Source organism: Heloderma suspectum, chromosome 1 (assembly GCF_057233095.1).
Source record: "Heloderma suspectum isolate Gila_16-S chromosome 1, 16-S_ref, whole genome shotgun sequence".
NCBI lineage: Eukaryota > Metazoa > Chordata > Lepidosauria > Squamata > Helodermatidae > Heloderma > Heloderma suspectum.
Window position 1 is genome coordinate 253,493,294 of NC_139458.1, and position 25,039 is coordinate 253,518,332.

The 25,039-nt window shown below is 43.8% G+C and overlaps 2 protein-coding genes across 14 annotated transcripts in view; one reads left to right on the plus strand and one right to left on the minus strand.

Moving 5' to 3' along the window:
* The window catches only part of MACROD2 (mono-ADP ribosylhydrolase 2), a 1,364,729-nt gene extending 1,358,897 nt beyond the window's left edge, over positions 1–5,832 (minus strand). For all 12 annotated transcript variants that reach the window (XM_084824196.1, XM_084824178.1, XM_084824167.1 and 9 more), the window contains exons 1-2: positions 5,606–5,832; positions 1,052–1,168 (exon numbers count right to left, since the gene is read on the minus strand). In XM_084824196.1, the coding sequence (XP_084680322.1) occupies positions 1,052–1,168; positions 5,606–5,651 (163 nt within the window). In that variant the 5' untranslated portion in view covers positions 5,652–5,832. The remainder of the gene's footprint in view (positions 1–1,051; positions 1,169–5,605) is intronic.
* Positions 5,833–10,281: 4,449 nt separating this feature from the next.
* Positions 10,282–25,039, plus strand: part of SEL1L2 (SEL1L2 adaptor subunit of SYVN1 ubiquitin ligase) — a 72,689-nt gene continuing 57,931 nt past the window's right edge. For both annotated transcript variants that reach the window (XM_084824383.1, XM_084824393.1), the window contains exon 1: positions 10,282–10,585. In XM_084824383.1, coding sequence (XP_084680509.1) covers positions 10,531–10,585 — 55 coding nt within the window. In that variant the 5' untranslated portion in view covers positions 10,282–10,530. The remainder of the gene's footprint in view (positions 10,586–25,039) is intronic.

The following is a 25,039-nucleotide window of genomic DNA, read 5'->3' on the forward strand; positions in this document are numbered from 1 at the left end:
TGCCGACAAAGATTCGTATAATCAAAGCTATGGTTTTCCCTATAGCAACGTATGGCTGTGAGAGCTGGACTATAAGGAAGGCTGAGCGCCGAAGAATGGATGCTTTCGAACTGTGGTGCTGGAGAAGACTCTTACGAGTCCCCTGGACTGCAAGGAGGTCAAATCAGTCCATACTAAAGGAAATCAACCCTGAGTGCTCCTTAGAAGGACAGATACCGAAGCTGAAGCTTAAATATTTTGGCCACCTAATGCAAAGAGAAAACTCCCTGGAAAAGACCCTGATTCTGGGAAAGATTGAAGGCAAAAGGAGAAGGGGACGGCAGAGGATGAGATGGCTAGATAGCATCACCGATGCAATGAATATGAATTTGAGCACACTCCAGGAGAGAGCAGAGGACAGGAAGACCTAGCGTGCTATGGTCCATGGGGTCACAAAGAGTTGGACACAACTTACCAACTAAACAACAACAACAACAACACATTGGTTAAATCTGTTGTTTATATCTGCAGCACTTACACACAGGATAAACTCATTTGAACACATCCTTAAAGATTATGTCTTAGAGGAATTTAACATGCTCCTCTCCCAGGAGCGACTGCTCTTCCTCAGAATCAGAACTACTCTGGGATTCCAAGGGCTCAGTGTCCACCCTAACAGCCATCTGCTAGCGCTAAACATAAACTCCACTGACTTGTATCATTCTGGAAGTACTAATTTGGGCTAATTACTGGTAGCTCTATCAAGTGCTTGCTTCCCATTGTGCTCGTGTTAATTTCCACTAGCACCACACCAGTGTGGATAGCACCCACGGTGTTCTTTCCTGTTAGGGTCTTACAGAAATATGGTCCTGAAGTAACACAGTATAGCCATCTGTCATATAACCCAACTCAAAGTCTCTGCTCTTGTCCCTACAAAGCTGTCTGTAGCACCGTGATCAAACACCGAAATCTAGCATGGAATGGACAGTTAAAAGTTGTGAAGTTTATATGACTCTTGTGCAGGCAAGACTTTGCTCCTAAAGCCCTAAGTACAAACTTTAAGTTGACTTACCATCACTTTGGGTCTTGCTTTTCATTTCTTCCATCCATGTTGGGATATCTTTCAGAGGAACATAATCCCGTAAGTATTCTTTACGCCTCTCCTCCAGTGTCATCTTCAACAAACGTTCTATTTAGAAAACACAGTAGTATAGATTACTAATATTACTTTTAAGCATGGGTCACAATTACAGTTCTGCAGTACAAGTACTTGTTTTCTGTAGACATGATATACAGGAGTTCACTTGGATCGTTTGAGCAAATTTCATGTATGTTTTTGACTGAGTTTTCTTAATTCTTACCCTAATTTCAGAATGTTTAGGATTATTGCTGGGGGCAACATTTAGTCTTGGATGAGATGCATTACTTTTTACTATTTGGGTTATGTTTTATATTAATTTTGTTAGGCCCTAGCATGAATTAATGCTGGATTGTTTAGTCAGTATATATGTATTAATATTTGCATTCTAAAATTTTATTGACTTGTAGTTTGTGAAACACCTTGAAGTGTTAATCTTATTACGTAAATTGTTCTGATGTGGTAAATCATGCTCAAAGCAGCTCATCAAATAAAAACAGTTTATAAATACACTGAAGACGAATGCAGGCAAAACTGCACAAAAAGCAACCATGTAGCAGTTCCATTGCACACATAATAGAATACTGTAATTGGCACCTCCTTTTCTTACCACCCAAACCTCCAATGCTTGCCATTTCCTTTGCAACTCAGCGCACCATTTAAAAGCTTGCTTCAGCTTGCATGACATTTGATGGATTGACTTGATTTGTACCCCACCTTTCTTCCAAGAAAAATGGCACTCAAGGCAGCTTACAATCATAAACACAAGCATTTAGCACTGAAGTAAACAAGAACTTCTGTTACAGTTTAGTCACAATAACAATGCTACTGGAATATTAGTTTGAGAGGTAGCATAGATGTCCTATCAAATTATCACATTGAAGGGATTCAATTCATAAGCAACACTTAAGCCATTTACTACATGGGAGAACCTATTTGAGGCACTTGTGACATTCATCTGGCCTGTCTCAGCAGTAGCAGCAGCAGCATGTGGTATACTTGTGCTCCTATTTTGCCCCATAGATGAATCATTTCTACAGTCACTCTTAAAAGAAGCAATTCTTCAAAGCTACAGGATAAGCTCCTCGCATTGCACTCTATATGGAAAGCAAAATTGGTTGTTGGACGAAGAGAAATTCATCATTCTTGAAGTTCTTATTGGCACAGCTGCACAATGGCTTTTGACTGGTAGAGCTTGGAGCCCTCCATCTGGAAGCACCGCTGCAAGAAGAATGTTAGGGACCTTAAATATAACTGCCTCAATTTACAGTGCAATTCTATGCATGTTTAGACAGAAAAACATCCTACAACTTCCTACGCTGGAGTATCATGCCCTTATCCTCCAAGTCTAGCTGTGTTCACCAACAGTATTTAAGAAAAAAGGTTTCCACAGTCTTACAGACATGTTGTGTTAGAAACACTAATGAAGTCCTTTTGAACAGAATTAGATCAGTTTCACATTGCAACTCTTGGAAATATGTACAGAAGCTGAACCTCGGCCATTTAACCGGAGAGAAATATAGCAATCCACAGTGAAGCCGAAGGCTCAGAAGTTAAGTGGTGCAGAGTGCTAGTCTGATGCAGCTTTAGCAAGCTTAGCAGCAGCAGGGGAACAATAAACAGAAGTGTAAGAAGTTTCCAACGTTGCAGAGTCCAGGCCAGTGTTTGTGTTACAAGCAATCCCACAAACTATGAGAAGCTGAAGGACAAATATTCTACTATTTTTCTATACTTGTTTAGTTATTATATTATAGCAAGTGTATAACTTCACATTTGCAGGTGCTAGCTTGTTTCCTTCTGGCTGTGAGAAAAGTCACACAACTACTTTTACTACTAGTAATTTAATTAACAGATATCCACCAGGAGCCTTAAGCATTTCTTCATATGTTGTACTTAAAGATGTACAGGTTTTGTTAAATCCATTCCATCTGTCTTTCATGGGCAGTTAGGTGTCTTTCATTCTGTCGTCCATTCAGTAACGGAATCCAATTTTTCTCAATTTCCCGAAGTTGCATTTGTGTTGGCAAGCATGCACCTGCGCAAATATGCAGTTCCAAAAATGTGCATCTGCACACATCCCCTCAAAACGAACTTCTTCATGCTTCAGTCTGGGGGTGGGAGGTGCACTTTTTCGGTCAGTGTTTTTTAATTACTCATATTTTTCGTGGTTTTGTAAACTAAATTTGCGTACAACTCCCCAAAGTAAAAAACAGTCCGCAAGTCCATGGAATCTGTGTGACTTGGAAAAAGCTGGTTCGCTCAAGAATCCGCAGGTCAGGTTCATAAAAATCTGAATTCACTTGAATCCATTGCATATTTCTCTGACATCCCTAGTTCTACCATTTTTCTATTAATATTAGTAAGTACTGTAAAAATAGAGCTAGATCAAATCAAAGTATTACAATCTATATATGGCTCAGATATCCTGGTCCAACTTCACAGACAGATCAGCAGATGAGATCAAAGCTTGTCATACAGTACTAGTTGCATACCAAGTAAGCAACCGCAGTTTTTCCTATGAAGAGATACACACATAGGAAAATTATCAGGCCAGTAGATTCTACTATTGAATTAAACCAGAAGGATCCTATGCATGTTTACAGAGAAGCACAATAGTATGTTTGAGGAGCAACTCTTTACCCAGACAAAAAGAAATTTACAAACCAGGACAGGACTGAGTACTTTAAACTCAAAATGAAGTTTCCACTGTTAACCGAGAAGGCAATTAAAAAATGTGTAGTTCAGTTGAACAGGCACAGCTTTGACTTAAGCAGCATTAATACTATAAAGTTTAATACTATTATCTAAGCTATTTATTAACTGCCAGGAATCTCAAACTTTAGTGACATTTTCTGAACAGCTAAGCACTGTTGCCTTAGGTGAAATATGTCTGCTAGTTATAACATATGCCGTTAGAACAACCTCACAGGGTAGTTGTTGTGAGGATAAAACAGAGAAGAGGATAATGTAAGCCACCTTGGGTTCCTTGCAAGAGGAAAAAAGGCAGGATATAAATGCAATAAATAAATCAGTTTAATATTGTGAATACTTACACTTCAGTCAGCAGAAGTATGCACAAACCAGCACAAGCCTTGCCCTATTTTATTTGCCTCTCTGTAGCATTTAACTCATGGGCTTCCTCTTTTATAACCAGTTCTGGAGACCAGGATATTGCCATCAGCTGGAGACACACTCTGTATTTGACCAGTTGAAGCTTGAGTACATTCAGTGTACTCAAGAAGAAGTTGGTCCAATATCCAACAGGGATTACCTTACACACCTTCATATTGTGGGCATAAACAATGGGCAAGTCCTTTAAAAAAGAACACATACTCATATTCATGTCAAAGTATTTCCTTCAACAGAATGGCCAGAAGCATCCAGCTTTAGTTTCCCTGCCACTGCATTTGCAGCACCATGATAATGGCTTTAACACTAGAGAGAAAGAAGCAGAAAGGACTTGACCAGCTTCTGTCATAAACTGCTGCTTCAGTTTCAAGAGTTTAGAATTAGAAAGCAAAATTGCAAGCAGGCAACAAGGAGACACTTCATACTTTCATTTCCCAACTGGATTGGGTTCTTTGTGCCAATTACAATTAGCTTTGACAGACACCACCATGCTTGGTGTTTCTTTACAGTGAGTAGAAAATAAGTTTCACAGTTTTGCTCCGTTTTGTAGATACTGGAACAACAGAGATGTGCAGGAATGACCCAGCAGAAAGTAAGTAAAGAGGATGGGGTAATCCATCCTCAGAGAATCATGACAAGCTATGAAGAGCAAATGTGTAAACACCACAGTGGAAAGAAGTGGTGCACACCACCTGAGTTAAGAGGAGGAAGGGTACCAACTCTGGAACAGGGGACACCAAAATAAAATCAGAGGCAAAGAAAAATGAGAGAACCAGTAGCATCCCCAAGCAGGCCATATATAAGGTACAGTCTGACGCTTCGGATCCACTTAGCCAGGAACCCCTGACAAGGTCGTGGCACTGGAGTCTGGGCCCCTTACTTCTTCACCAACATCACTTGGGTCCCTCTGGGGGCTATGCCTATTCTGTACCCTCCTGTTCTACTCCTCATTGAGGCAACACTCGGCATCCTAGGAAGAAGGGAGCACTGCCCCAGTAAAGAGTGGAGAGGAGGAGGAAGCGGGGGGGGAGGGGGAGAGAGAGAAATGGGGAAAAAAACACAGCACTAGGAGACGTGGGAGGTGAGGAGAGAGGAGGAGCTTTGCTGCCCTGCCAAGGTAACACGGAGGTAACAGGAAGGAGACCTTGTCCAGAAAAGAGAAAGCGAGGGACTGGCTACTATTGCACAGAGATTGGGGGGGGGGGGCAGTGGCGGCAGCAGCAGCTTTTGCACTCATTCGCACACAACCTGAAAGAAGCTGGGGGGGGGGCTCAGGCTGGGGACGCCCCTAGATACCCCGCTTGCCAGTGGCGACGGAGAGCAAAGCAGGGAGCTTGGGCGGGGTGGCGGGGGCAGTACCTTTCTCTTCCCTCCAGATCTTTTTCCGCTTGTTCCCGGGGTACATGGTGCTGTGGCTGGCGGCGGCTTTGAGCTGCAGGTTCCCCAGACTCACAGGCGACGAAAGAAGCACGCGGACCCGGCTGCGGGACTCGGACGCTAACACCGCGGCGGCGGCAGGGTCGGCGTCGGCGCTGGTGGCGGTGCTGCTGCTGCTGCTGCTCGTGCCTCCGCCTCCCTCGCACTCCCCTCTGCTCACAGCGCGCGTCAACTGGGTCACGCCTCGCTCTCACCCGACAGACACCCCCGCAGCGCCCGCCTCCTTCTCGGCTGTCCGTTGGCCTCGCCGCCCGCCGCTCAGCGACGCGCTCCGCCCCCTGCGCTCCCCGGCTAACCGCAGCCGCGGCTGCGAGGGGAGGGGAGGCGAGGGGAGGGTTTTAAAGGGACAGGCAAGGAGAAGGAAGGAAGGAAGGAAGGAGGCTGCACACCTTGGCAAGGCGGGGAGAGGAGGCCGCGCTCAGGCGAAGCGAGCGAGCAAAACGAGCAAGGACAGGAAGACTAGACAGCTCTCTCTGCTGTTTGCGCGGGAGAAGCGACGAGCATGTGTCCCTCGGAGCTGAAGTTGCGAAAGGGGCGGCCGGGTCCCTTCTGCGCGCTCGCTCGGAAGTACGCTCCCGAGTCAGCGTGCACGTGTGTCCTGCAGATTAGTCAGATTGTAGAACTGTGTAATATATAGCGGAACTTGCTTCCGAGGAAATATGCTTAGGATTGCTCTGCTAGGCTGCATCACTGTTACCCACTTACCTGGGAACAAGCCGCATTGGGGCTCTCTTGTGAGTAGATATTTGCTTGATTTCTGTCCCGTCCTTCCTCACAAAGAGCCCACACGTATAGGATTGTGCAATAACTTCAGAGCAGTTGAGGTTTCGGCTTAGAAAAACCATGGTAGTTCAGCATAGCCTATCACCAGCAGTTATTTTCTGTAAAATATGCTGTAGCTTTGGGTATTCATTGGTGAAGAGCATGCACTCTGCACATGCTCAAGGACACCACAGGCTTTATTACCTCACAGGTTCTGGAAGTCAGCAGCCCTCTAGTTCAAATTAACCCGTATCTGCCAACAGTGTCAAGAATAAGGCCTTTCTCTTTTGGGGAAAGTTCTTGCTAGCAATTGTCATGGTTGCCTCCGTGGTACCAAGTATTCTATTCAGCTGCTATATTTAATATAATCAGATCTACAAGTGTACAGGTACTATCACATCTCCAAGCAGCAGCCTGCAAGAAAATGAAGTCATGGGAGAGTCTGTATAGAAGTGAAGTAGTCATGTTCTCTTTGGTGGCAGAGGTTCCAGGAAAGGGGGAACACAATGATGTTCCCATGAACAAGTAGTTCAGAGATTGAAGTGTGTACTAATTTATAAATTGAGCTTTCACCCATTCTGATTGCTCAGTTTATCTCTTTCCTCAAGCTGGGTCTACTGGTATTTAACGGTGAGGTGACATAATGGATTGTACCATTGCAGACTTCAGGTGGGGAATACCTACCATTTTTGAAACCTCCCCCACATTTAAAAACACACACACAAAACCTCCCCTACAATTAGAAGCCTAGCATGTCAGGGAGAAAGGCTCTTGCCCAACCCGTTGTCTGCTATGTCAGGTTTTTATTTGCAGGAAGTTTAATGTAAGCATTAAAACATATTGTTATGCTCACCCCACTTCTCCAAACAGTGAGAAGCTCCCGAGGCACAGTGCTTGCTTGATTCCCTTTGGAAGGAGGCCACTAGAGGCTTATTGACAATGTATAATATTTGCACTTATTTACAAATATACAGGTTGAGCATAGATCAAGGCCCAGCTTAAATACCAAAACAAACAGCCAAAGTCCACTGCTCTCACATCAGATCTCCAGTGAGATAGCCAACCCCCTAAGGGATGGGCAGAAGGTAGATTGGCATCTACTGGTAGATCTTCAGGTGATTTGTAGGAAATCTGCAAGGATTTCTGATTCCCAATGGTTTAAGAATAGCAAAAATAAAAAGTTTTCTTCCCCCACCCCCAGATTAGCTCGCTAGAATCAAGTCAGCTTGGAGGAAAACAGGAATACGTGTGTGTGTGTGTGTGTGTGTGTGTGTAAGGATGTGTGTGAGCTCCAGTTCAGGTACTGAAAATAAATTCCTGGGCTGAGCATATGCTCAAAGGCACTTTATTCTATGTCTACCTTCTTGAGCCAGTATTCTGCACCTGGCTCCAGTTGGTGAACTGTGCTGGTTTACAATGAAAAACAAAGCTGAACCCACAAGCCTGAAGTCTATGCACCATGCCCTAAGATGGTTATAGAGCCCAAACTCAGCTCTGAGCTCTGTCTCTTCTTTTGTGACTGACGCAAGCTGTAGCTTCTTTTCACCAAGAGACAGCTTGTGATCCTTAGTTGGGGGTCTTTTTATTTTTCAGAACATTCCCAAAATGATCCTGTATCAATAAGCAATTGTCTAGTTCCCATGGCAACTCATCACCTGTAGTTTACCTAACAAAAAGATAGCCCTGGCCAGCAGGTTTGACTAATTTTCAGCAGTCCTTCTGGTCCATTAAGTCTCTAGAAACTGCCTGTCCAACCTTACAACATTATGATCCCCATCTGCTATAATCCCCCACACATACATGCACGCAGTTGGTTGCAGACACATGCACTCAAATTCTGTGGAATCATACTGAACACATACCACCCCCAGATTTATTTTCTGGTTTGGTTTTTCCCAATACCATTTTGGCTTGGCTGCTCTGTGAGTTTATAAATGTTCGGAGTAGTTTGTTGCCTACAAACTTAAATGCAATAATCTTTTCAGAATAAAGTCATTTTTGCCCTTGATACCTATCAACCACTGGCTCTGGTCTCTTTTTGAGCTTGTAAATTATCTGCCTACATGGGGAGAAAGAAGACTTTCTGCCCTTCCTATCTTCAGTTCCACAACCAATTTCTATCTGTCCTAATACATTTAGAGCGTAACCCTATGCAGTTTTAGACAGGAAAAAGTCCTATAACTCCCAACATTCCCCAGTCAACATAGCTGGCTGGGGAATGCTGGGAGTTGTAGGACTTTTTCTGTCTAAACCTGCATAGGACTGTGCCCTTACTTCACCAAATGTAGAACTTCCCTCTCTCTCTAAGTTAGTGCTCACTGAGGTGATAAAACTGTGTCTGTATTGTACCACTTTAAACTCTGGTGTGGACTCAAGTGACTGAATGATCCTCCATACAAAAAAATATAACTCCACATAGAAAATTGCATGTCAGGAAGAAGGATAAACTAGAAACCTTCTCCATTACATGCTAGTTTGCTATGCTGATTTTTTTTAATTGTATGGAGGAGCAGTCTGTCATGTGAAGCCACACTTGCAGTTCAAAATGGTACAACCCAGGCACAGGCTCACTAGTATGTAAACTAGGCCCATTCACTTCAGTGGGTCTGTTCTGTATAAGAGTACCGTTGGATAGTACCCGTTATTGTATGGTAGCAAAAGCAGTGTGCAAAGAAGTAGTATGTGAAGAAATGCTGTGTTTTAATCTGTTCAGGTAATAGGAATAGTTTTATGCTGCCATACAGATCAATCCTATGGATGTCTACAAATGCATGAAGTGGATAAACCTGTTAATCTTTATTTAAGGTGCAATTAGACTAGTTGTATTATTTACCCTTTAGCACTTAGAATCCCGATATTCAACAACTGGAGAAAAGTGCAAAAGACATTTGCTTAGAATTAAAGTATTCTGAGTCCTGGAATTTGTTTTGAGTACCAGAACTGAACTGATCTCACAGTCCTTCCACACACAAATCCATTCCTGGTTACCAGGCTTTCTTAATTCTTCAGTATAATTGGGGGCGGGGGGGAGGGGGGAGCAATTTTGTTGCTGCCATGGTTAAACAGGGAGTCAGACATCCTTGCAGGTCTACTGCAAATCATCCAGAAATCTGCCAGTGGATCCAGAGCTACCTCGTGCCCATCCCTGGGTGTATATGATTGCAGGCTTCAATGCCTGCCCACCCCCTGCCTCAAGAACAATCTGTTTCAGTTGTTCCTCCCCTCCCGCTGCTTCTGATGTTACCCACCAATTCAGCCCTTCAAGGAGCCAATTTCTAAAGCAGCCTTCCCCAATCTGGTGCCCTCCAGATGTCTTGGACTATAACTCCCAACATTCCTGACCACTGACTGGGGCTAGTGGGGTTGTAGTCCAAAACGCCTGGAAGGCACCAGGTTGGGGAAGCCTTGTGCACAGCGAAAAACGACAACAAGGCTGCTCAGTGGAGGCTGGCGGTTCCGAAGTCAGTGAGGCAGTAAATCCGCTCTGGGTTTCAGCAGCAGGTAGTCAGAACTCCAAAGGAGCTCTCCAAGGTGCTGGACCTACTTTGGGGGTAGGGCGCAGAGCCTTGGAGAGCTCCTTTGGAGTTCTGGCTGGAACCCAGAGCGGATTCACCGCCCCATGACATCGTAGCCCCCAGCCTCCGCTGAGGTTGCGCCTCCCTGTCTTGTAGGTGCCGCGGCTCTCACTCTCCCCGCGACCCCGCAAGCCTGGGAACTCTCCGGAGGCTGAGGGACGCCGTGTTTTTCCGGGTAGCAGGTCAGCAGGATCCCGAGGAATGCGATTGGCTGGCAGTGAAGAGAACGGTTGCTAGGGGACCGCGTCAGGGCCGACCCTGGGCGGGGCAGGAGGAGGAGGCGCTGAGCGGGGCGCCCGCCTTGGATGATCCCGCCTTAGCGGGGCTCGCCTCATGCGCGGTGTCGTGTCGACTGTGTGGCCTGCTCAGGCGGGCTGTCCGCGTCCGCGCGGAAGCAGCTGGGCAGCTTCTGTGCGGAGCAGGAACAGCTGGCGGCGGGGCGGGAAAGCCCCCAGCCCCGGGCCTGCCTCTCCGGGGGAATCCCAGCGGTGAAGGGGCTGCTTAGTTGAGATGAAGACTCCGCTGGTAGCGCTGGCTTTGATGCCCGTCTGGGTCATCGTGCACAGTAGGTATCTGGTATTCTGCCCCTTCCTCAGGAAAGCGGAACAAAACATTCCCCCGAGCTCAAACACCCTTTAAAGGAACTCCTCTCAGAACAAAAACAAAAACCAGTCGCTGCTCCACTTATATGGAGAGGTAGGGTGGGATAAGGATTATTCAAACTGAGCACCGGTTAACAGACGTTGCACAACAAAAAGACCTGGGTTATCCCTTATAATAATCCACAGGTGGCTTCCATGCATTTCCACAAATGAAAGTGCCTTCCTTCCAAGGAAACCATACCATCTAAAGGCAGACTTAGGGTACAATCCTGTACATGTTTAGACAGGGGGGGGGGAGCCCTACAGCTCCCAGCACCCCTTCAGCCAGCCATGCTGGCTGAGGCATGTTGGGAGTTGTAAGACTTGTTTCTATCTAAACATACATAGCATTGCACCCTAATAAATATGTCAGTGTCATTATCAATTTCAATTCGTAAAAGCTTGTGGGTGAGGTTAGCTATCTTAGGCTGAGTGCAGATCATAGCTTTTCAGATAGCTGGACATAGTGCTGAAAAGTCATCTTTGCCAGTAGTGGACATGTTAGCTTTTTGTTATCTCTGATCAAAGACGTTTTGTAGGTTAGGCCTACAGACCTGCGCTCAGGTTCACAGGAGACAAGCATGTTTTCCTGACACCTGCTGCGCACATGTTCAAATACATGTTCATGCATGAGCTTCCAGTTAATGACTGTAGACAGTCTTTCTCAGCCTCAATTCTGATAGCTGAAATCATTCCCATCTAATCTTGCAAGTCCTATGACTCTCAGCTTCAAGAAAATCCCAACCAAGCCTTCAGAGATATGACCAACATTGCTGCATTACAGTGCAATCTTTACGCATCTACCCAGAAATAGCCCCATTTAAGCCAATGGAACTTACTCCACTTACTTGCAAGTAAGCCCCAGTGAACTCAGTGGGACTTAGTTTTTAGTAGATATGTATAGGACTGCATTGTTAGAGATTTAACTGTGCTTGCTCATTGAAGAGTGCTGTTCATTTATTTCATACCTGATCACATGGCTCATTAGGTCCTCAGGACAGCTTGCAAAAATCACAATCAATAATGAAGAATCAATAAAACCATTAACAATGACACCATTTTACAGTTAAATGAACTCCATAATTAAATCAATAGTTAAACATCCAGCTTAAAGCCATTTATGGCAACACCACAGCAGCAGATAAAATGCCTCCCCATTCAGTTAAAAAAAAAAGGCAATCTGCCTTGCCCTCTGATTGCCAAGTGACATTAAAGAATTACCAAATGTTGGGAAAGATGAGGACAAAGCTGGCCTGGGCTCCTTTCCTGGGAAGGAGTCCCAAAAAGAAGATGCCTCTGCTGAAAAGGCCCTCCTCTTTGTGCCACCACCGCAGGTAAAAACAGGAGTTGGAGCCAGACTACATCTGAAGTACCATGCCCTCCCCTCCCCTTGCTGAGCAAGTTAATTTTTTTAAATCTTTAGTTTTAAAATAGTATCATCATTATTTTGTTATCATGGCTGTTGTAAAAGGATGGTTATATATCTTAAATGAACACTCATGACACATTTAAGCTTAAATTTAATTTTAAACTTAAACAAACAAGCTTAAATTTAATCTTAAACTTAAACAAACAAAAAACAATGCAAGGTTACCTCTTCCTCTCAGCTATGCCCTGGGATTAAAAACACATATTTGAAGAGTGGAATGGAATTGACTTAACTAGAAGCTGCTTTGCCATCCAAGCTAGTGAATGTTACCACTCCATTTCCTTCTGTGCAATTGTAGCTGCAATTAGGAAGTTCCAGAAGGGAGCAAACAGGCTTCCTCTGTAACTCTAGAGTGAGAAAGGGGAAGTTCCCCCTGCTGCTTAACATAATCATCATAATAACAATAATTAAACTGTACATTAGTGCAACACTTCAACCTTGCAAATAAGTGCAAAACATATACTAGTCCATAAGAAATATGTTGCCAGCCTAGCCATATGAAAGTGAATTTTAAATTAATATAATAAACTTGTAGGCTGTCAGTAGCCAGCCATACACTATGTTTTGCAACCTCTAGACCAGGGCTGTGTTTCCACCAGCGATTTACTCCAACCTGCCTGTGCCGTGGGGTCTCTGTGGTTCCATGACGTCGTGGCCATTCAGCCCCAGTGTTGCATTTTATCGCTGAAAAAACGCTTCTGAGACTGCTTATAGTCCAACTTTTCCCAGTTATGGAGGCTCTTGTCAGGATTCCCTTTTTGCCTGGCTGAGAACTCCAATAGCCAAAACCAACACTCAGACTAGAGGCTGCATTTCCAAGATTTTAATTCCATTTACCCTAATGAGGCATACAGATGCAAATTGCTAGAGACTCACGGACTACAAAAGAAACAGCCTTCTTCCGTTTGGGGAAAAGGCGACAAGCTCTCTTAAGGGGTGGGAGGAGAAGATCTCCCCCTCTCTCGTGACACCTCTAGGCGCAGCTGTTGACACTGAGCCAATCGGGCAGAGCACCAAAGTTCAGCCCCTGCGATTGCCCGCTTGTGCCTGCATCTGCGTCTTGCATCTAAGAATTCAGGTTGTTCTTCCCTTGCCTCCCCCTGTTCACTATCACTCCCAGGGTTGGGGGGGGGGGCTCTCCGTGCGGCTGTGCCTCTGAAGCCTGGGAAAGTTCCTCCCCCACATGTTGCAGCTCTTCCTCAGAATCTGAGCTACTCTGACACTCTATATGCTCAGGGGCAACCCTGACAGCTCCATTACTGACCTGTTTCCACAATCTCACTGGGTTTGCTGTCTTAGCCCTGTCCATGGGGCGTGTAGCCCAGCCTTGTGGGTGTGTCGCTCTGACCTCAGTGACGAACCCTTTCCCTCCCTGTTTTCCAGAACTTTTATTGCTGTTTTGGAGCAGGATGCCAAAGGACCAACTTTTAGAACATCATTGAAAATAAGCACTAGAACACAGCCCATGACCCCAATCAAGGGGTGTTTTCTCCCATTGTGCTGAATGAGGCTTGCCCTCTCAATGACCACAGAAATGATAGAGAAGCCCCTCAGTTGCAAGGCACATATCAAAGCTCTCAGTTCTTGAAATGTGATTAAGGCAATCTGGAGGCTTAGGTCCATTGCCTTAGGACGTAACTCTTTTACAGCTTCCAAATAGAGATCCTGTGCGTTAAAATGGGGGGCTGGTTTCGGTCTCTTTCCCACAACTAACCCATTAGTGTCTCCTCAGAAGTAACTCCCATTGCTGTGGATGAGGCTGAGATTCCCTCTCAATTGAAATGGCACACATTAAAGCCCAATTGCTTAAATGCTTTTAAGCAACCAAGCCAGGCTGCAATGAATTGCCTTAGGACGAAAGTACTTAGCAGCTTCCTTATAGCTATCCTGGGGGTTACAATGGGGGCTGGATTCTGTCTTTGTCTTTACTACTCTCTTTCCCACAGCAAACCCATTACTGTCTCCTCAGAAATAACTCCCATTGTGGTCAATGAGGTCCTCTGGGTTAACATGGGGGCTAGTTTCCCTCTTTGTGTGTGTCCCCCCTCTTTCCCAGACAAGCATATGTGTGTCTACTTGGAAGTAACTCCCATTGTGCTCAATGAGGCTTGCTACTGAAATGCAGTGCATCTGGACTTTCAGGGGAAAGGAGAAAGTGTGGGGAGCCTCTCTTCACAGCAAGGCTGATTTCTTTTTTAAAATCCCGTACTCCTCCATTAGCTTCTGCTTCAGTTGTCCTGCTCGAAACATAGGTGAGGAAGCAGGAACACTGAAGTTGTGTGAAGGAGAAGGGGAGATGATCCTGGAGGGAGCAGTCAGGCAGAGATGAAAAGATGCACACATAAGCACCTGTTTTAGGGGCAAGAAAGAATGTTTAAAGGGGGTTGTTATGCTCCAAACTCAGCGCCTTGATTTTTCGCCACTTCATTAATGCACAACTGCACTTCAAATCCCTGTCTCAGGGCCAAGAAGGAAGGTTTAAAGGGGGGGGGGGATGCTCCAGACACAGCGCTTAGATTTTTTGCCCCTTTGTTAATGCACAATTGTGGTTTCAATCTCCCTGTTAGGGGAAACAGGGAAGGTTTAAAGGGGGTGGGGGGATGCTCCAGACTTTTCACTCCTTCTCTAAAGTAAAACAAAAAGGCTGGGAAGGCAAGGAGGAGACTGGTCAGAGCAGGAAACTTCACCAGGGCAGAGGGGACGAGAGAGGGGGAGTCGGAATCGGAAACGGAAACAGGAGGAGGTGGGAAAACAGACGGGGTAAGCAGGCCCTTGTTGTTGTTGTTCAGTCGTTGTGTCTGACTCTTTGTGACCCCATGGTCCATAGCACGCCAGGCCTTCCTGTCCTGCGCTCTCTCCCAGAGTCTGCTCAAGTCCATATTCATTGCATCGGTGATGCTATCTAGCCATCTCATCCTCTGTCGTCCCCTTCTCCTTTTGCCTTCAATCTTTCCCAGCATCAGGGTCTTTTCCAGTGCTCTTACTGTTGCTTCTTGACCCTCGTACAGGTTTCTCAGGAGACAGGTAAGGTGGTCTGGTACTCCCATCTCTTTCAGAATTTGCCACAGTTTGTTGTGATCCACACAATCAAAGGCTTTAGCGTAGTCAATGAGCAGAAATAGATGTTTTTCCGGAATTCTCTTGCTTTCCCCATGATCCAGCGAAAGTTGGCGATTTGATCTCTAGTTCCTCTGCCTCTTCGAAACCTTGCTTGTACTTCCGGTAGTTCTCGGTTCACATGCTGCTGAAGCCTAAAAAAGGTAAAGGTAAAGATTTTGAGCATAACCTTGGTGGCATGTGAAATGAGTGCAATTGTGCGGTAGTTTGAACACTCTTTGGCATTGCCCTTCTTTGGAATTGGAATGTAAACTGACCTTTTCCAGTCTTGTGGCCACTGTTGAGTGTTCCAAATTTGTTGGCATATTGAGTGCAGCACTTTAACAGCATCATCTTTTAGGATTTTAAATAGCTCAGCTGGAATACTGTCATCTCCACTAGCTTTGTTGTTAGGAATGCTTCCTAAGGCCCACTTGACTTCACTCTCTAGGATGTCTGGCTCAAGTTCAGTGACTGCACTATCATGGCTATCGGGGACATTAAGATCTTTCCTGTATAGTTCTTCTGTGTATTCTTGCCACCTCTTCTTAATCTCATCTGCTTCTGTTAGGTCCCTGCCTTCTTTGTCCTTTATCATGCCCATCTTTGCACAAAACATTCCCTTGAGATCTCCGATTTTCTTGAAAAGATCTCTAGTCTTTCCCATTCTATTGTTTTCTTCGATTTCTTTGCATTGTTCATTTAAGAAGGCCTTCTTGTCTCTCCTTGCTATTCTCTGGAAATCTGCATTCAGTTGGGTATTTCTTCCCCTTTCTCCCTTGCTTTTCGCTTCCCTTCTTTCCTCAGCTACTTGTAAAGCCTCATCAGACAGCCACTTGGCTTTCTTGCATTTCTTTTTCTTTGGGATGGATTGAGTTGCTGCCTCCTGAACAATGTTACGGACCTCCATCCATAGTTCCTCAGGCACTCTGTCTATCAGGTCTAATCCCTTAAATCTATTCCTCACCTCCACTGTGTATTCATCAGGGATATGATTTAGGTCATACCTGAATGGTTTAGTGGTTTTCCCTACGTTCTTCAATTTAAGACGAAATTTTGCAATAAGAAGCTCATGATCTGAGCCACAGTCAGCTCCAGGTCTTATTTTTACTGGCTGTATAGTGCTCCTCCATCTTTGGCTGCAAAGTACATAATCAATCTGATTTCGATATTGACCATCTGGTGATGTCCATGTGTAGAGTCACCTCTTGTGCTGTTGGAAAAGAGTGTTTGATCAGCGTGTTCTCTTGGCAAAACTCTATTAGCCTTTGTCCTGCTTCATTTTGTACACCAAGGCCATGCTTGCCTGTTATCCCGGTGATTTCTTGACTTCCTACTTTAGCATTCCAATCCCCTATGATGAAGAGGACATCTTTTTTTGGTGTTAGTTCTAGAAGGTGTTGTAGGTCTTCATAGAACCGATCAACCTCAGCTTCTTCGGCCTCAGTGGTTGGGGCGTAGACTTGAATTACTGTGATGCTGAGTGGTTTGCCTTGGATTCCTACTGAGATCATTCTATCGTTTTTGAGATTGTACCCCAGTACTGCTTTTCCCACCCTTTTGTTGACTATGAGTGCTACTGCATTTCTTCTAAGGGATTCTTGCCCACAGTAGTAGATAGAATGGTCACCTGAATTAAATTTGCCCATACTTGTCCATTTTCGTTCGCTGATTCCCAAGATGTCGATGTTCAATCTTGCCATCTCATGTTTGACCACCTCCAGCTTACCTTGATTCATTGATCTGACATTCCAGGTTCCTAAACAATATTGTTCTTTACAGCATTGGACTTTCTTTTCACCACCAGACACAACCACAGCTGAGTGTCCTTTCGGCTTTGGCTCAGCCGCTTCACTCTTTCTGGCGCTACTTGGAAATTCCCTCAGCCCACTCCAAGAAGGCTCCACCCAGCCATCAAGAGAATAATGCGATTAGGGCTCCGTGGAAACAACGCAGCCCAGCAGGGTTCAGCAATGATAGACCGGGTCCTTTTGGGACATGGAAACATGAGCAAGAGAAAATGCACTTGAGGAAACAGCACAACAAAGTTGGAAAAGCAGTGAAGGCAATAGTGTGGAAACACCCCCCAAGGGTGGACAACCTGTGGCCTTCTAATTGTTTTGGCCTGCAACTCCCATCATCCTTCACTATTGGCTAAGATGGGTAGGGCTTATGGCAGTTGCAGCCAGAGGATTATAAGTTGGCCACACCCACTCTAGATTTTAATAAGGAACTGTCTCTCACTCACACACAGCTCTGAAGCAGGAACAGTGCAGAAAAAGGAGTGTAAATAGGCAAAAAGGGCTCCACATCTGATAGCCAACCATTATTTTTGGTTTCTGTGGTTCCATCACCACCCCCTTGGAAAACAGACATGTAAGGTGCCTGGTGCAAAGAGAGCCCAAAATACCCCCTCTAAAAGACAGTCACTAAAAGACAGGTGTTGGGAAGTTCAGAATCAGAGAGAGAGAGAGAGAGAGACTCAGACTTCTTTTGAATTTCTTTGAAGAGGAGAAAATCAGAAGTTTCTGTTTCTCTGCTTATTTTTATTTAATTTATTTACAGCATTTGTATACTGCTCCATATCTAAAACAGATTCCAGAGATATGAACATAAGAAGTAAAAAAGTAAAAAGATAAAAAGAATCAAAGTACCATTATTAGAATTGTTCTTTTAAAAACAGAATGCTAATAAAAACTGTGACTGGTTAGTTCTGGAAAAGAGCTGTTTAAAGGAGGTGCTGAAAGCAGCAGCACAGTGTTGGCGCCTGCCTAACCTCCATGGGCAGGGAGTTGCAAAGAAAGGGGGCCACCACATTGAAGACTCTTCTCTGGATGAACTCCAATAAGGCCATACGTCTGCTTATGACCTTCCCCAACACTTACAGCTTGAGATGTGAAATAGGAGACAAGAACATGCTACTCCCCTGAGTTCTCTGAGCAGGCCAGGTCTCAGACACTCAGAGCTTTTCTACACAAGGAATTTATTATGTGCTCATGATTCCTTACAGTTGTTTATGGGTTCTTCAGATGACGTTGTGATCCTCCAGTTTTACTTCTGTTTTTTCAGAGCACTTTCCCCAGTTTTTTTAGAATGGGGAAAATGGGGTATTATTTCTGAAAGTGCTGTTTCCACTTATGAATTTGTGCTATTCTGTTATAACACAGCTCCACCTAGAGGTTATGTATAGAAAATCCGGAAAGGAAAAGCTCTTCGTATAGAGCTCTGATCTCAATTCTGCAACAAAACAACCATTATCATCTCTCACCATTGGCTATGTTGGCTAGGGCTGATAGAAGCTGTAGGCCAAAACATCTAGAAGGCCACAAGTTGCCCACCACTCTTGTAATGTATTTCTTAACTTTTTGTGCGTGTACATTCTTGACTGCTAGTTTTCTATTATCAGTTGTTGTTTTGTATATACAATATAAAAGTAACGGCGGGAAATGTGGAAACCCCAAAACTGGCAATTAAAAGCTATTTAAAAGCAATTGATAAAATCACAAGATTTGACCAAGGATTAAAAGATACTTCTGTTACATATTATTTTGTATGCTGTACAGATGTGGTATGTTTAATGTAAGAATATTTATAATCAAAATGTAAAACCTTTTTCAAATGAAAGAAAAACTTCACTGCTACATTTTGTAAACTTTATGCTTTTCAGAATAATTTGTATTATGATGCTTGCATTGGTGTACAGGAAATCTGTTGTTTATAGAGAATATACTGTATACTATATTAAAATAAGGTGCGAGGGAGCATTTACAGAATACCTTATTAGCCATAGAGAAAAACAAAACACACCTTGAGTTTTAAAATTTTAATGTTTGAATTCTGTGTCATTTTGCATCCAGTTTTATACTTCCCTGTATAAAATGACTATATGTGTTTTATATTCTTCCATTTTTTTGTAGAATCTGTTTTGTAAACTGTGAATATTTTCTGAAATTTTATGGAGATATCTCACAGGCCATTTAATGCTGTCAGAATAATTTAGTCTGATGTCATTCTAGCTGGCTTTTCAGTGTACTAACATATTAGGAAAGGGTTTCCTTAATTACTAGAATTGACCTCAAGGGTATGATGTAATGTAACTACAGTGGTGCTGGCATCTGAAGGTAGGCCAGGATCCAAACATTTACAGGGAGGAGGGGCTAAGAATGCACTGGATGTTAATACAAAACAGAGCAACAACAAATACAGTCTAAGACTAAAGTCCTTTATTTTAGTTATTTATTTTATTTGAACCCCGCCTTTCTACTAAAAAACCAAGGCACTCAAGGCAGCTTATAGAAAAAAATAAAATGGATTAGAATAATACATTAAAATACAATAAAAACATAACAATTGTTATGAAAAAACATATTATTAAAAACAGCACCCAACACAACAGACCCACTTAGGGCACAATCCAATGGGCATAGGCGGCTGCCTCCAAACTCAGAGGCAACCGCCTATCCAATGCAGGGCAGGAGAAGTGCAGAGAGGATTGTCCCCTCCGCGCTTAGCTGCCCTGCATTTGTGGCTAGACAGCTGATTTGGGCTGTCTAGTTGCAGGAAGGCGGAGCAGGGGAAGTGACTGCCAGACAACACATAGGATGTGTTATACCGGCATTTCCGCCCTCCCCGCCCCGGAACACCCTGTGTTTGACACTCCATGCACCTCTTCTGAGCATGGGGCTATTCCAAGCTGCCTGTGAGGCAGCGTGGGAGGGGGGGAAGGTCAGTTCTCCAGGAACTGACCTAGGAGCATGGGCTCCGAGGTCGGCTCCCAGAAACCGACATATCCTATGGCCATCTACCAGCTAACTAGTGGCCATAGGATTGCTCCCTTACAGGCTAAAGGCCTTCTTAAATAAAGTGGTCTTTGCCTGCTGGTAGAAGGACAGCACTTACGTGGGACTACATTTCATTGAGTTCAGTAGGACCTGCTTATGAGTAAACATGGATATGGTTATGTTGTAATGATGCAATCCTATGCACATTTACTGGGAAATAACCCCCATTAAACACAGTGGGACATTCCTCTGAGTAAGCAAGTTTACTTGTAATAAAACCATAAAATATATGATAATGGAATAGGAGGACAATTGCGGGGGGAGGAGTTGCTAATTACATCCAAAATGATCAAACGAGTGTATTTTGAACATTATAGTATGTTATACTACAGATACTGAAATGCGGAGGGTGGGATGGAGGATTTTTGTATTTTTCAGAAATTCAGCAGCCCAAAACATCATGCATGGCTGCCCTTGCTGTACTTCAAGACAAAAGTGACTATTTTCAAGAAAAGGTTTTCATTATATATTAGAAATTACTGTACTAGTTGCCTTCTTCCATGACCACACTTTCTGTTGAAAATCCATTTCAATCTTGCTTTAGGCCCCCTTTTGGGACAGAAACCGCCTTGGTTGGCCTGTGAGATGACCTTTGCCAAGAGAGAGACAGGGGGAGCGTGACCCTTTTGGTTCTCCTGGACCTCTCACAGGCTTTCAATACCATCGACCTTGACATCCTTCTGGAGTGGCTGCCTGGGCAGGGAGTCGGAGGCACTGTTTTACAGTGGTTCCGTTCCACCTTGGATGGTCGCTTACAGAAGGTGGTTTTGGGGGATTATTACTCTGTTTCATGGCAATTACATCACGGTGTTCGACAGGGCTCAGTTTTATCCCCCATGCTATCTACATGAAGCCACTAGGACAGCTTATTCAGGGATGTGGACTGGAGTGGCATCAATATGCCAATGACACCCAGCTCTACCTCTCCTTTTTATCAAACCCAGGTAAGGCAGTGGATGTCTTTAACCAGTGCCTGAGCAGGGTAATGGACTGGATGAGGGCCAAGAAACTGAAGCTCAATCCAGACAAGACAGAGGTACTGTGAGCAGGTAGTTCATCTGCCCAGTGGAGTGGCGTTCTACCTGCCCTGGAGGGCGTTGCACTCCTCCTGAAAGATCAGGCACACAACCTGAGGATACTCCTGGATTCATCTGTCACTTGAGGCCCAGGTGGCCTCATTGACCAGAAGCTCCTTTTATCAGCTTAGGTTGATATGCCAGTTATAACCCTATCTAGACAGAGATAACCTGGCGACAGTTATCCATGCTCTGGTAACCTCCTCATTGGATTACTGCAATGTGTTGTATGTGGGGCTACCTTTGAAGACAGTTCAGTTACTGCAAAATAGAGCTGCTAGGTTACTAACTGGGACTGGCCGATTCGACTATGTGATGCTAGTGCTTCATCAGCTGCACTGGCTTCCAGTCCATTTCCGAGCCGAATTCAAAGTGTTGGTGTTGACCTCAAAGCCCTAAACAGCTTTGGATCAGAGTATCTAAAGGCACACCTCCTCCTGCATGTACCTGCTTGGACCCTTTGGTCATCTTCAGGGGCCCTCCTCCAGGTGCCCCTGCCAAAGGAAGCTAGGCAGGTGGCTACAAGAGAGAGGGTCTTCTCAGTAGTGGCACCCCACTTATGGAATAAACTCCCCAAAGAGGTTTGCCTGGCACCTATGTTGTTATATTTCCGGCACCAGGCAAAGGCCTTTCTTTTCTCCCAGGCATTTTTAGAGACCTAGTGCCAGGTTATTATGGCTGTTTTATAGATTACTATACAGTTTGTTGTTTATTATATTATATTTTATTCTTTAAAATATTTGTATTGTATTTTATATTTTTTAAAGTGGCATTTTAGTTTGTCAACTGGTTGTAATCTGCCCAGAGAGCATTACCTATTGGGCATATTAGAAATGTACTACATAAATAAATAAAATACATAATAACTTAAAGATTTTTTAAAATTAATACTCCTATAAAGAAATGAATTCTTAGTTGTTTTTAAAACATGTTCCACAAATTACTTTAAATACATGTATGTGTTCTCTACCAGTAATTGGCCACATCCATACACTATTGACAGTGAAATTTTTGCATTTCAGTTAAAACTGCAACCCCATATCCACTTACCTGGTAGTAGGGCTCATTGAACTGAGTGGGACTTCTGAATAGACATGTATAGGATTATAGTTACTCTTAATTAAATGAATGGGACTAAGCAAGATAAAGTGCAAATATATCAGATTAAGTGGTCTATGAATTATGCTATTAAACTTTGCTGGGAGAAACACCTTTAACCTAATAGTTTAATGTGATCTTTTAGCTTCTTTATCTGTTTTTCAACTCCCTGGTAAAGTATAATTCTACTAGAAATATAATTCAACCACAGTGATTTCTTTCATACAATATAATACAAAGTGACATCCACATGAACAAATATACCAGTTAGAGATTAATACACTCTTTGTCTGGAAGCTTAATTGTATGTTAACTGATGGACCTAAAATAATTTCTCTGACAAGATTCATTAGAATAATGAAGCTGTAGGGAATGCATAACTGCTTTTTCACATTTGTCTTGCACTTGAAAAGTGGATAACGCAAACTTGAAATTGCCTAAGGTGAGCAAATATGCAAAATTTTATGAACAAACACATTATTAAAGCTAACCAATGTCTTACACTAGTTAACATTCGGCAATAATTCAAGCAAATCTGTGTACATTTCTCCAGATCTCAATTTCAGATGGTAGTGTTATTTGGTAAGCAAGATTAAAAAGCAAGACTCATTTATTTTCAAAAATACTAATATTTCTTACAATGCTGATGTAGACTCTCAATTTTAAAAACAGGTCAAGTCCACTAATTTTAAAAGTCTGGAAAGAGGCTTCATGGTCTAGTAATAATCGGAATCTGCCAGTATAGACCACAAGGCCTCTGCAGGGACACAAATGAGTGCAAGGAAAGCATTCCAGATACAGGAATTTTAAAAGAATTCCTCAAATAATGCAAGATTACATAAACTCACAAGCACCTCTACAATATGAGTACCAAATTATACTGCTTAGGAGCCACTTATCATCCCAATCCATAGCCTTGTTGTATTATTCTAATGTTCTAATAGGCGGTCTCCTGTTATTGCAATTACCAGGTATATTCTGGCCATCTAAGGTTGACAACATCATTGGGACACACCCATGATGATACACTTGGTCACACTCCCTCAGGCAACCCTGGAGGCATTTGGTGGCCAGTCCTATAGGGCAGGGGTGGGCAACTTGAGGCCCTCCAAATGTCTTTGATGGGAATTATTTAATATTGATGTCTCCTGTTAGAAAGGCAGTTAGAAGAGGAAAAACAAAAGGCAGAATGAAATGAGCATTTACCACTCCCACATGCACACAAGGCTAAAAAGGAGACCACACTCTTCTTTAGTGAAGAAAGGTAAAAATTATTTTACTAACAATATGCTTGCATATAATATGCATATACACCATAGACTTTCAAAAAACAGTTTGTTCCATCCATTTGTGTTCTATAACACTGGCAGGAGCAAGAGAGAGCAAACACAGCTGCTCCCAACAATGACGAAAGGTCAGAGGAAGGAGGGAGGGAAGGGAGGAAGGAAGGAAGGAAGGAAGGAAAGAAGCAAAACCCCAAAATCACAGGAAACCACACTGTGGGCTAAAGAGATCCCAAGGCTAGCTGTGGTCTAAATTCCCATGTATTAACTAGCTGTAACTCTGCCCCCCCCTTCATGGATCACTGCCTTGTTGTGGCGAAGGGGCTTGCGTAACTCAGTGAAGCCATAAGCTATGCCGTGCAGGGCCACCCAAGACGGACAGGTCATGGCAGAGAGTTCTGACAAAATGTGGTCCACTGGAGAAGGAAATGGCAACCCACTCCAGTATTCTTGCCAAGAAAACCCCATGGAACGTATCACAAGGCTAAAAGAGATGACGCCGGAAGATGAGCCCCTCAGGTCGGAAGGTGTCCAATATGCTACTGGGGAAGAGCAGAGGGTATTTCCAAGTAGCGCCAGAAAGAGTGAAGCGGCTGGGCCAAAGCCGAAAGGACACTCAGCTGTGGATGTGTCTGGCGGTGAAAAGAAAATCCGATGCTGTAAAGAACAATATTGTTTAGGAACCTGGAATGTCAGATCAATGAATCAAGGTAAGCTGGAGGTGGTCAAACATGAGATGGCAAGATTGAACATCGACATCTTGGGAATCAGCGAACTAAAATGGACAGGCATGGGCGAATTTAATTCAGGTGACCATCATATCTACTATTGTGGGCAAGAATCCCTTAGAAGAAATGGAGTAGCACTCATAGTCAACAAAAGGGTGGGAAAAGCAGTACTGGGGTACAATCTTAAAAATGATAGAATGATCTCAGTACGAATCCAAGGCAAACCATTCAACATCACAGTAATTCAAGTCTATGCCCCAACCACTGAGGCCGAGGAAGCTGAGGTTGATCGGTTCTATGAAGACCTACAACACCTTCTAGAACTAACACCAAAAAAAGATGTCCTCTTCATCATAGGGGATTGGAATGCTAAAGTAGGAAGTCAAGAAATCACCGGGATAACAGGCAGGCATGGCCTTGGTGTACAAAATGAAGCAGGACAAAAGCTAATAGAGTTTTGCCAAGAGAACATGCTGATCATAGCAAACACTCTTTTCCAACAGCACAAGAGGCGACTCTACACATGGACGTCACCAGATGGTCAATATCGAAATCAGATTGATTATGTCCTTTGCAGCCAAAGATGGAGAAGCTCCATACAGTCAGTAAAAACAAGACCTGGAGCTGACTGTGGCTCAGATCATGAGCTGCTTCTTGCAAAATTTCGGCTTAAATTGAAGAACGTCGGGAAAACCACTAAACCGTTCAGGTATGACCTAAATCATATCCCTGATGAATATACAGTGGAGGTGAGGAATAGATTTCAGGGATTAGACCTGATAGACAGAGTGCCTGAGGAACTATGGACGGAGGTCCGTAACATTGTT